Source organism: Tyto alba, unplaced genomic scaffold, assembly GCF_018691265.1.
Source record: "Tyto alba isolate M040663 unplaced genomic scaffold, T.alba_DEE_v4.0 Super-Scaffold_3, whole genome shotgun sequence".
NCBI classification, from domain to species: domain Eukaryota; kingdom Metazoa; phylum Chordata; class Aves; order Strigiformes; family Tytonidae; genus Tyto; species Tyto alba.
Genome location: NW_024881304.1, coordinates 17,051,073 through 17,064,344, shown reverse-complemented (window position 1 = coordinate 17,064,344; position 13,272 = coordinate 17,051,073). Strand labels below are relative to the sequence as shown.

General features: G+C 35.9%; 1 protein-coding gene across 6 annotated transcripts in view; it reads right to left on the bottom strand.

Annotated features, from left to right (window-relative positions):
* CNTN6 (contactin 6) overlaps nt 1-13,272 on the bottom strand; it is a 148,498-nt gene that overhangs the window by 77,878 nt on the left and 57,348 nt on the right. For 4 of the 6 annotated variants that reach the window (XM_032985765.1, XM_032985764.2, XM_032985761.2 and 1 more), the window contains exons 3-4: nt 12,658-12,784; nt 5,352-5,527 (exon numbers count right to left, since the gene is read on the bottom strand). In XM_032985765.1, coding sequence (XP_032841656.1) covers nt 5,352-5,527; nt 12,658-12,784 — 303 coding nt within the window. Of the gene's footprint in view, nt 1-5,351; nt 5,528-12,657; nt 12,785-13,272 lie in introns of those variants that run through there. The other 2 variants (XM_032985762.2, XM_032985767.2) reach the window with 2 other exon arrangements.

Genomic DNA, 13,272 nt, shown 5'->3' with positions numbered 1-13,272 from the left:
AAAGACTAAATAGATTTGATTGCCTTTAATATATTTCCCCTGAAACAGTTAAATGCTAATTATGGATTATTATTTTGTTTCAGGATGGAAAAACCCTGTCCGGGGGGAATTATTATCTCTTTAATTTGTTATTTCAGCAAAACTGTGTCGTCTTCTCTGTCTCTGACAAAAAGCACGTGAGAGCACTTGAGAACTGCAGATTTTATTCCAAGTGCTCTATCTCTCATCCACGCTGCTATGAGCACATCGTCACTGGCCAAGAGGAGGGAGGATGTGTATATTTAGGAAAATTCTATTGAGAATAAACACCAAGCAAAACCCCTGAGCACCCCTGTGAAAAACATGAGAATATGGTTGCAGCCCAAAAATGCCAAGGAAAAATCCTTCCTTGGTCTGTAGCACTGGGGGAAACTTTCAACTATGTGGTTTAATGTTTGCACTGTGTGCCCTCCTGTGTGGTTCAGGACAAAATGACTAATCCTATTTATGAATTTAAATTGTTGTCATTATTTCTCAGAATTCATGATTAATAATAGGGGCCTGAGGTCTGAGAAAACCGCAAACATCACAACTGTCTATCAGCGATGGTAGAACAATTTGACTGAGAATCTAATTTAAGATCCCTAGGCAACTAGATGTTTTCAATTAATACTGAATTTTCTGGGTTTATGCCCTGAATAGTTATGAATAGTTATGAGTTCACACATCATCTTTTTTTCATGGTGGAGTACTATTTTTCTACTTTGTATAATTGCACTTCTTGTTTCTCCTACGTATCTGTTAATGTCTCTTTTATAGACGTGCATGAGAACTAAAAGAATTAGTACAAGGCCTGGACAGACTGTTTTACTGCAGCTAGTTACAGGGATTTCCCTCAAGACCAGTTGTTTGCACACAGTTACTTTTACTTAAAACTGATGAAATAATTAAAACAAATCCCCTGTGCGCCTTGGGATAGAGTTCTGGTTGAAGCCATATTTAAGTAGTTCTCTATAACAGGTTTTTTTGTTTGTCTTTTTTAAGGCATGAAATGCAGCTTAGGAGCTCTTCATTAATAAAAATAGATTTTTGCAAAACACCTCATTAATATGCATAAAGGTGTGTCTGGGCACCACAGAATAGGAGAAACTCCAGTTTTGTTGATCAAAATACTTCGTTAAACCTGGCTGCTTGCCTTTTTTTTTTTTTTTTTTTTTTGCTGAGTTTTGAAGGCAACTGTGATGCTCTGCGGTGGCTTCGGGAGGTGGCTCTGCTGACGGCAGGGCTTGGGGCAGCTGCTTCACCAGAGGTGTCTGCTCCGAGGTGTGGGCGGGAGGAGCAAAACCTGTGAGATCTAGGAAGCTTGCTCACAAGCATCTTCATTTCGGTTTGGAAACCAAGTCGTGTAAAACCTGAAGGGAAACCTTCCATGTCCCCATCTCCTCTTTCAAGCAGACTCTCTTGCATAGTTCACAAAGGCGAGCTCCCCACGGAGTTGTTTTTGTCCTTCCCTGAAGTGTTACGGGTGACCTTGTGTTGGATGTCAATACTGAACTTGGAGGGGGGAAAGTACCACGGGGGTGGTGGGTTGTGACTCAGGAGCAAAGCTCAGAACTCACACCTGCAGGAGGACTGTGCCCAGCCACACCAGCTGGGATCTGACACCAGTGCTTTTGAACCCCACTCAAGATCCAGAGCAGCAGCTCCGGCTCTTGCAAAACACGCTAGCTTTTCAAATTGTACAGCTTGCTGGGTAGCAAGAGACGCACAGGATTTATCGGGAGCTTTCAACTTTATTTATGACAAAACAAACCTTTGCCAGGAAGTACAAATAACACAGGGCTGCCATCCTATGTATTCTGCTAATGCATTTATGTGCTCTTGCTCTGCTTTCTCTCACTGATGCTGTCTCTCATTTTCAGCTTGTAGCTTTAATAATCTATGCCACTTCCTTCTGTACAATCTTCCTCCTGCAGCTTTCATTTGACAGCTCTGTTTTTAATAGAGGATAACCATGAAACTCCAGCTGAATCTGAAGACATATTTCTACTCTCATACTGCATTTATTCTGCTACTCAGAGAGTTCACTGTCTCGAACAGAGGAAAAAGTATTTTTCACATATTAAGTTGAGATGTACAATAGCTTTCCAGAGGTATCATTAATTCAAACTCAAGCTCAGAGTAAGTTACCTTGTAGTAAAAAGACAAATACACATAAACTCTGTTACTTGGATAATAGGCTTGATTCAATTGCTTATCAGGGTGATTGCAGTAATATGCCAGGCAGCCCAATTCAGGGAAGAGTCCCATTTTGTTATGTACTGAATGAAAGTGTCATAATATCAACATGCCTGCCTGCCTGGATTTTAAGATATAGCTGGAAGTATTGGTTGAAACAAAGAAGTGAATTGGATGGCAACGTGAAAATAAGAAATAAGAAAATGCTAACTGTGAAATAACTGTTTCAAGATAATTTGTTCCACGATTCTCATCAGGTCATTATAACATTTTCCTTGTACTATGTATTGTAGGATAGGTTAAGACTCATTGTTTCACAGTGATGCTGCTAAATTGAAGAATTTCCCTGCATGTTTGTGTTTGTTAATGTAAATGACAACCTTTAATTTGTCTGTCCTCTCTCTTTCATATGGGAAAGGATGTAAATGTCTGTCACAGCTAATGAAAAAAAGTAGTGTAATTCTGGAATATGGGATATATTTGCCATCATATAGTTGCTGTTACAGACCAGAAGATTAAAGCAGGATGGTGGCTATGGGTTTGTCTGATGCTGTAGGCAAATGAGACCCAACTTTTTGTGACCTGCTCTCTGCAGTAACTTTGGGAACTGTCTTGGTGGAGGTATGAAGTCTAAGTAAAGGAGCTGCTTGCTATTTAATGCATTTTTATGTCATATATTGGCATGAGACTTCAAGCTGTTAGTGAGTTAAGTGCTTCAGAAGGAATGCTTCACCAGCATGGAGTAATAAAGAACTGGTGTTTAACAGCTGAAAATACTTAATGTCATCAACAAAGTCAGTTTTCTAGCAAACGGATTCTCTACCTGCTAAGTGGCATCAGGTGCATGGCACTGAGATGGGCTGTGCCTCAGACAGGGCAGGAATCACAGGTGATTTCTTTCAGGTTTGTCACGGGGCAGTTGCAGGAGGGCTCTGCAGGGTGGCTTGGCTCTCCGGGGGAAGCTGCACACCCACGTTTAGATCCTTGGTAAAATCAGTCTCACAAAGAAAGCTGTGCATTGTGGTGTACAGTTTCTTTTTTTTTTTTTTTTTTTTTTTTTTCCCTCACTAGGGAAAAATTCCAAAGGATCACATTTCCAACAAGAGCCTGAAGATAAGACACTTCTGCACCAACCAGCATCCTTCATTCCCCTGAGGACTATCGGGTATGTATTTGTGACTGGAGGGACAAACATGGACCAGCTTCCTGAAAGAGGACCTTTCTCCTCTCTTTCCCTTACCAGTGAGGCTTTCCCCATAAGCTTTCTTCCCCTTCTTTCACTCTGTCAGCTTTTTCCAAGCCCTTCTCCTTGCAAAGAGTTAAAACAAAGCAATTTTCCAGAGCTAGCTTTGGTCCTACACGTGGTTATGAAATGACAACAGGTAAAAGTAAACATCACAAATCATAGGAAGGAAGTGCAATTAAATATAATGTAAAGGAGCACTGGTCAGAAGAGCTGTTTATATACCCCAAGAGCTGGTGCCCCAAGCCAGGGAGATGGGCTGGGAGAGACATGAATGGGAAACCAAAGTGCTTCCGGGAATTTGCATCAGGGATAGAACTTTCCAGAAAAAGTTGAGTTCATTGAGTAATATGATATGCTGAACAAACAGCAGTGCCTTCTTTCTTTCACAGATATTCCTGTTTTGTTGGCTTGGGTTTTATTGCTTTTTTTTGTTTGTTTGTTTTGTTTTGTTCACCAACACACCCCTCTTTTTTTTTTTTTTTTTTTTTTTTTTTAATTTATTTTATTTTTTTATCCCTTCCTTATGCCTTCGTTTGTGGGTATTCTTTTTCACAGAATCATGGAATCATTTTGGTTGGAAAAGACCTTTAACACCATTTAATCCAACCATTTTCTCTAGGTCTTTTCCCAGTTATGTTCCTGGCCTACCCTGGTTCCTTGGGGATTATAGATTCCATAGACCATTTTGAGGTGTCCATCTATTCTTTCCTCTTTCTCAAATGAGATTTATTCTGTCACTAAACAATATTCATCTCCCGATCTTGAAATAATTTCCCGTACAGGAAGACTGGCATGCAAAGATGTTTCAGAAAAAGTGGGAAAATAATGAATCAAATTTTTTGTTTCCATTTGACAAGCTCTTGGGAATCAAAAGCTCTTTGAGAAGAAATTCAGGGTAAAACATTATTAAATGAGATACTAACAATATACCATTTGATCAGCTCTACTAAAAGAGACTCTGTGAACCACCTTGACCTCTAATGTCTCCTTTGTATAATCCCTGCGACATGAGATTTGCTATGAGAAATGGAACAAGATTAATAATTAATACATTTGCTGGTGTCTGAAATAGCGACACAAGGTTGGCTTTAGACACATGTTTTATTAATGAGGTTTGAAAACAATTGCTTTCTCCCAGCAACAGACAGCTCAGACCTTTATACTGAAAAAAAAGGAATGGAGGTAGTATCTGAGGTTTTTTTGTTGATGTTGTTGTTCCCCCCCCCCCCCAGGGCATTAACAGAACTCAGTCACCACATATAAACGTTGTGAAAAAGATTGTGAAGTTGTGAAGAAGTGAAATGGGGAACAAGCTTAAAATAAATTCTGAATCGTCTCAAGGCAGCATACGTGCTCTTCCCAATTGAGCTGAAATGCGAAACATGTCAGAGCACAACTCACCGTTTTGCAAACTCTGTAAGAAAAACAGTGTTTCTTACTCTGTTAATGTAACAAAGTATCAGTGTGGCAATTAAGGGTAAAATGGTTTTCTCACTCAGACTTCACTTTGCTACAGAAAATAGAAAACCTAACTTTTTGCAACGTTGTACCTCCCCAATTGTAACTACCTGTGGTATTACAAAGAGAGCACTGTCTTTAAAAGTGGAAACACCTTTATTAAGTGAAAATAATTGCACTTATCTTCCTTGACCTGTTGGTTTTCTAGAAGTTACTCTTGTTCCTGAGAACTAGCAGCCATCAGATGTCCGTTTTCATTATTAATATTTACAAGGAATTTTTTTTTTTTTTTAAGAATAAACACTGCTGAACTAAGCCAAACCTTTTGAACAGAATCACCAATGATACCTTAATTATCCAATAAATTACAATTCATGTGCAGAATTAATCGGAAAATAATGCTCTAATAAATATGATCTTCCCAACTTACATGCAAATTGAAGCTTTGCCTTCCTGCTCAGAATTGTTCCAAATGAATTTGTGGCCAAACACTGGTATGTTCCAATATCCTGTTTTTTATGTGGGTTATTGATTGCCAAGCTGCCTCCAACCAACCTGTAGTGATAACTCATGGTAAGATCAATATCTGTGCCATTTTGCTTCCACCTTTGAGGGGAAAAAAATCAAATTATGCTTATAATTTACAGAGCCTATTCATATTTATCTTAAATACTGTGCTGTAGCATACCTGTAATGATAAAAATGTAGTTAAATATCACAAAATTATATCATTTTTCACACAAGACTGCTTCTTATATCAATCTTAATTATATCAATAATTCTGTTCTTTGAAAAATCTTTACTGCCTTTATGCTAGTCACCAGTGTTCATCCAAATGTCTACAAAAAGTAATTATAACTTATTCATACAAACTAAGTTACTAAGTTATCCATCCAGTTGGGAATATGGTATATGCCTCGACTACAGCTACCTTATTTTTTATAATAAAAATGATACATGAATGTGCTTTACAGTCTTTGCAGATGATATCATAAATTTGGTTACAAAAACAATTTGGAGATATAGATCAGGAAGGATTACACTTCAGAGGACAGATGAAAGCAGAAAGAGGTTTTATACAGCAAGTTTGAGACTGATAATTTAATGATGAGAATGCTGTTATTTTAAAATGATTTGTCCCTGTTAGTCCACTAAGTAGAAAATGTATCATGTCTGCAACATTACACAAATATTTACACGTGTCAGAATAAAATTTATATTTCAAAGTAAATAAACATTATGTTTTAAGAAGAGAAATTTTGTGGCTTTACCATTAGTCACAAAAGTTGAATTTTCATTGTCCACATGCAGTCCAAAAAAGAATGAAGGACCTGTCACTGGCAACTGCAAACTTCAATCTTGTTAATGACACACTTCAGGCTGTCAACTATCCTAAAACTACATAACTGCATATTTTCCTCTCCTACTTTTATAGCACAGCCATCTCTTCAGCATGTATCATTTCTGTTGAGCTATGTCGGTGTGATGCCTACCTCTCCATAGGATGCAACGACCACACAGAATTTGCTAATGTCTCACTTTGGGTTTACAGAAGGCTCTATGGCAGTCCTCAAAACAAGGGTAGTTATCTCCTTGTTAATTACCTGAAGGATCACAGTATAAAAAAAATCTCTATTTCTTCTTATCTGCAGCAAAGAACTTATTGACGGTGATGAGAGTTTCCACAGTTAATCAGTTGAAGCAGACTTGCCCTGCTTATACAGAACAATACTTTACTTCTATCACCCACAGACCTCTCCCTAGACAGTCAGACTGCACAGGTAATCGTTCTTTTGGAGGAAGATTTTCAAACTGTGCTGTGAAATGCAATTCTATGTTCCAAGGGAAATCTTGACAAATATGTACAGAGGAAGCGAGGATCCTGACCTTTCAAGTGGGCACTTGTTCTTTTTAAAGATGAGAAATGACTGATTAAAATATGAAATCAATTGAATTCTGTGAACCAATTCTAGTAACATTACATTTATCTGGGTCTGCCAATCACTGCATCCCTTTTTATGAATGCATCAACATGAAGCTATTTAGATGCAACAATGGATCATCAGTAATTCTTCCTACCAATTGCAGCTGATTTTTGTCCTTTCTGTATTGCTACTCTATTCCTTTTTTATGTTTTGCTTTATTTGGTTTGCGTTTTTGCTGTTGTTTTGGGGTATTTTGGCTTTTTTTCTTTTTTTTTTTTTTTCTTTTTTTTTTTTTTTTTTCCCCCAAAGATGAGCAAGAGCAAAATCTTAACTGGTGCCCATCCATGAGCCTGTTCTGTGAAGCAGTGGTCTGTATCAGTGTTAGAATTTTGCCATATTTCAAGATGTACATATGGTACGTGCTGTCTAAGCCTTTCAATTTTCTAACATAGGATACTCTGGTATTTAGTTTGTCAGTTCTCTTTAATTTCAGAATCAATCACTGAAATAACTGCTGTCATCATTACATGGTTCCCAATTAAGCTCTATAATTGTTTTTCAAAACAAATGCAAAGTTATTGGCTTAGTTGCTGCAAATGAATTCTTCACAGTATCCCCATAATCATTCTAATCACCGTGGTACAATGATTATTAAACTTTGCATATAGATCAGGGGTTCATATCCTGGTGTGGGCTTTTTCCTAATTAATATGTTTACATCACTGAAGGAGGTGAATTAATGAATTCATGTGATAGACAATGATTAAGTGACTTTGTGTGTTCTGAAGTATACTGTCTAATGCATAGAAATCTTTGAAGAATTATTTTAAGAAACTTTTAACATAAGCCTGTTAAGGCTATATATTTTCATGAACTTCATGCAACCACTGGAAAATACTTTTCATCAGTTATAGGACATCCATCCTGGACTGATTGTTTTGGAACCTAAACTTTAAAGAAATATGCTATATTCTGATGCTGAATTCATTAGTTCCCTAGGAATTTAAGATTTCTCAAATCATATTGATATGTCCAAACTTTAAAAAAAAAACAAAAACAAAAACAAAAAACAACCCCCCCCAAACAACTGTACGTTTCAGAAATTAATAGAACAAATGATCACATTCTATTCACTTCAAAATCTAACTTTTCCTAGAGCACAAGTTATAAAATGTTCCCAATAAATACTTCATTAGGTTAAAGACTTTCAGAACAGACATAGGGGGACCCTTCCCTCCTTCCTATCTTGGTTTAAAGATCCCAAGCAAGAGGTAGTCTATTTTCTCTTGTTCTCTTTTCTTAAATTGATACCAATTTATCTTAATGTTCCAATATACCAGTATAATTCTAAGTCACTGGGTTATATTAAATCTTTGGTGATGGACTTATTGGGGACTTCCTTTTAAAGTGCACTGCAGTCAAATTGCTGATATAAGGATAAACTTGTAATAAATGATTTCCTCTTATTTGTACTACTTAATCAATACTTGTGATTTGATATTCAAATAGCCTCCATCTTCAAGCAGATAAAAATGAGGGGGAGTAGAATTTATTAGTGAACATGAATATGTGAGTAATGTTTATTTACAATGCAACCACAAATTATGCAATCTGTCTTTAGGGTAATATAAAAGAATTGTGGAGAAAAAAAGAAATAATATCATGTTTTCACACTGAAAAATAATTGATCTGGCTAAAAATGTTCAAAGAACACAGAAGCACATAAAACTTATAAAATGGTGAAATATTAGAGAGCTTTGCAGAATACAAATATTCCTCGGACTTGTTTGAGAAATGTCAATATGTTTCATTATACACAGGTTGACTCTTAAGCTGTACACCCACAGGTTTCCCTGGTGTTTAGACTTCCCTTGTCCCCTCTGAGCAAGTTTCTGGATCTGCTGACACCATGATCCCAACACCTCTCCCGACACCCCGACCCATGTTCAAATAAATGCAGCAGAGCTGGGGAGACAAAGTCCTCAGCCTGGAGATGCCACTTTATAAAAAAAAAAATAATACAGGCACAAGGCATCTGTCTTGCAGTCCAACACTTGCACAGGCTGATAATGAGCTTCAGAGCAAGAGGTTTGTTTCAGGGAGTTAAAACTGCTGTTTGGTCACCTATGATCTCTGATATTTTGGTAGGGAAAATTTTAACTCTTGACATAACATTATGATTTCTGATAAGTGGATTATTGCCCAGGAAATTTCTGATCACATTTGTAAGGATACTATACAGTGCTATATAATGTCTAAGTAACTATAATTAAATGAGTCTCATTTCTACAATTAATGAATCTGGAAAAGAGTATTGTTCCATAGAAACTATTTAGAAAAAAAAAAAAAAAAAGAAAATTATTTTAGAAGATATGACTTCTTTTTGGAAATGAAATGTGAAGGTGTATCGATGTCAGAGAAACTATCAGTGTATCAATGTTGAAACAATTAAGGAATTAGTAAAAGATTGCACTTAGGCAATGCGCAATCTTTTTTAGAGTTTCCTGCTGAAAAAGCTTCTTCCAGCTCTACAAATAAAATCCCGGAAGTTTTACAAAGCATACATGGCTGTGTCATGATTTTGCACCAAAGTTATCACAGCTGTATGTATCTTTCTCTCCTACTTTTTCTGTGGTTATATGCATATATGGTATAATTAATTACATTTTCATTGTACTGCTATAATAAAAATATGGTGTTTTTTTTTAAAGTGTTCTATGTTCTTTAGTTTATTTGTATTCAAATGGAAATGTCCTGCTAAATCACCTGAGACTTGCTTGTAATTGGGAAAAAAATTTGCAAAACCCCCTAGTATATGGTATTTCCATAGAGGAAGAAAATAGAAAGTTTAAAAACTATTGACTGTGCACAAGACAATAGAGGTTGAAGGCATTTTTAACTCTAATTCACTTTTCAAGCAGAATCTGCAATGAGTCAAGGGACAGCATTTAGTGAACAAATACACTATAGCAGGGTTATCATTTTCTTTTCAAGTGTATGAATAAAATAAATATATTTTGGGGGTTACTGGGAATCATTCTACAATTTTATGCAATGATTATAAACATATTTTATGTTATGTGTAATCACTGTAGACTTTGTGCTTCTGTTCCCCTTACTTTTATTTGTCTGTTACAATTATCTTCTGTGGTACCTTGGATTGAATTTGAATCTCTTTATCTTATTTTATTGCATCATTCGATATTATATTAAAATATTAAAGTATTGTTATAATGAATAATGCTTATGCTTTCCTTGGATTTCTTGTTTATTTGTTCAATTAATTGCTTTCTGTGAAGATTATTGAGGAAAAAAAATCCTCAATTTCAAACTTGTGTGAAAATGCTAGATTACGTGATTATTCTGGATACCAATGTAAATTCAGAAAAAGATTTAGAACTAAGCACCTGAAACCAAACAGGACATGTGAAAATATTGTAGAAAACATTTGCCTGGCAGGTTCTAACTGATTTCTTTCTGTTTTGTTTTGTTTTTTTGTTTGTTTGTTGGTTTGGTTTGGTTTTTTTGTTTGTTTTATTTTGTTTGATTTTTTTTTTTTTTTTTTTTTTTTTCAGTGTAGAGGAAGACTGGCTTTACAGAACTGAATGACTTAATGGAAGAAAACTATGCAACTGTGATATGCTCATGGATAGGCTGTAAGTAGAAGAAGTAAAATTCATTACTTAATTTAGTTGATGATAATCAACTATAACAGAAAATCTTAAGTGCAAACAATTATAAATCTAATTTGAAAGGTTAAGTTTATTTATCATCAGCATCACACAAGGAAACAGTTGAAATAATGTACCTGATAGAAACAATTTTGACTCTATACAAAAAGACATAATAGATAAAATGCTATTTTTCAGGATATTTATATAGATTTCCTAACATGTGTGCTGATTTTAGAGATACTTCTATCCATATTTTTGTTTCCACTGTAATCAGATCTATGTTCTCTGTTACTTCCTACAGTGCCCAACAGGAAATCAGTGTTTCTCATTATTACTTGGCCCTTATGCAATTCCTACATTGTGATTGTTAGACACACAGGATTTTGAAATAAGTTGCAAAAGTTCACTACTATATTCACTGAGTCTATAAGACTAATACAGTACATAATAAAATTAAAATTTTAGGAAATGCTAGGTGTTTTTTCTTTAAAGAAAAGGTATTAATTAGCAGATTTATTTCTGTAAAAGGTATTAAATAGAAAATTAGCTTGTATATAACTTTATTCCTGTAGTGGTAGTACTGTATTTCTGAATCAAAGAAAAACCTTACAGTAGTCCTTGCTGTTCTTTTCCTTTGCTCAACAAAGGACATGATTAAAATTTCATACTGTGCTCGATTTATCTAAAATTGTTGGAACTTTAAATATATGGGCTTAATCCTTATCTGGCAAAACTGGCATTAGCTCTAGTGAAATCAAAGAAAAGTGCTGAAGACTTCCCATTCTTTTCAAGTCATGGCGAAAAGCTCCCAGGTTGTAATAGCAGCAGTGATAGTCTGATAACTTCTAATTGACCTAGAAGGTTCAGGGTCCATCCCCAGATGTTGATCTTGTCTTACTAAAGTAACTGAGGCTTTGCAAAACCTCCTTATAGTGCAATGAAAATAATTAATCTAATTAATGTATGGATAAGAGAAAAGAAAAAGAGAAAATATGAATATCAGCTATATGATGGGAAGAGACTTCATAGCTCTAATGTCTAATGCAACCTCTTGTCTTTACTACTGGTGCATATGAGGAGTCCAGTGTTGGAATACAAGAGCCAATAATCTTTATAGGTCTCTGAGGAACCTCCTGTATAAATGGATATGTAGCAAATGGATGGATGAACTGGAAAGACTTGAAATTCATTACATGAACCAGTAGATGTTCATGCTGAAAACAGAAGGAACAAATGGGATGGGAAATGGGTGAGGATTTCTACTCGGGAAGAGAAGTTACACTGAGAAAAGGAGATAAAGTATTCCCTTACTAGAACATTATTTGGAAACAAATTAATACATGAAGTATAAAAACCATGTTGATAACTAGTAGTGGTACTTTACAGAAGAAACTGTTGTGTGATCAATTAAAGGCTATTGAATATATACTAAGTATTTGGTAGGACACCATTTTCTTTCATGCCTTGCATGAATATTATTTTTTCTTTCCTTTTCTTGGACCATTATTATCTTCATTCTTTTCTGAAGAAAGCACCCTGTTATGTTTTTCCAGATTTCCAGCTTTTCCTCTTATTAGACACAGGTTTCCAGATCCTTGGTGCAACAAGCTACATTTTAAATGATGGGTCCAAAATTATTCAATAAACAAACAATCCTATGTACCAAGCTTTTATTAAGTGAGTCTATGGAGTATTGTAAGCTAGATATCAGAGCTGTGCCTTGCTGTTTCTCTAAATAAACACTATAAATATATACATGAAATGTTAGAATTAGAAATGAGCAAGGTTGTTGTTCTTTTTCTTTCCAAGCATTTATTGATGTATGGAAAGTTTTATCAAATACTGATGTGCAGCATTTCCATTTTTCACAGCTTTTCTGTGGGTTCAGAAGTAATTTTGTATGTTTTAAAATACTTTGGGGACCATTTTCAATGATGTGCTTTCTTTCCCTCTGTTAATTTTCTTAAGAGTAGACTAGTAAAAATATTTTTCCATCATTCCTCAAATTTACTATACCTGTGTATGCTCTTGCTGTGAGTGCTTGACACATTTTGAGGTATGTATGAGAGTGTACTACTGATTAAAACACAGTGAAAAGATTTACAGTAAGACAATACTTTTTCAAATTTGACTTCACCTGTAGTATGGGAGTGGATATCCTTTAGCTGTACAGTTCAGTAGGACTTCTGGATTTGCTGAGCCCATGGAATAAGTGATATCATAGGGTTCTTGGATAAAAATAGGACCGTGAAGGGTTTCTTCCCCTGTGAAAGAAAAACAATCATTTAAGATTAGACATCTTTAGCGTGTCCTTACACATAAAAGTGTCCTTTGGTGTCCTTTGCTTTTCGTCAGAAGTTAAGGTCTGCTATTATATTCATCACAGAATCCACCTCCAGACATTTGACTATTAAGGAGGAAATATTTCAAGCCTGATTGATAATAAAATCACATATCCTAGGTGTTGGTGATTTATTTTGCAAGTGACAGTGAAGACCAGTTTCTCTGCATATTTCCTATGGAAGCTATATGGGCATCTATTCCATCTCCCCCATCTACCTCGTACTTGTGCTTTAGATCGCGACTGGGAGCTGGAGAGGTTGAGGATGTGGCTTTCCATGTTTGCTGCTTCTACCCCCCTGCTCGCCGGGTGAAGGGGATGTGTCAGCCTCGGGTCACCCTTCCAAAGCCAGGCAGCTTGCTGGCTGCAGCCAGACTCTGGCTACACCGGCGTTTCGTTGCGGACCAGCAA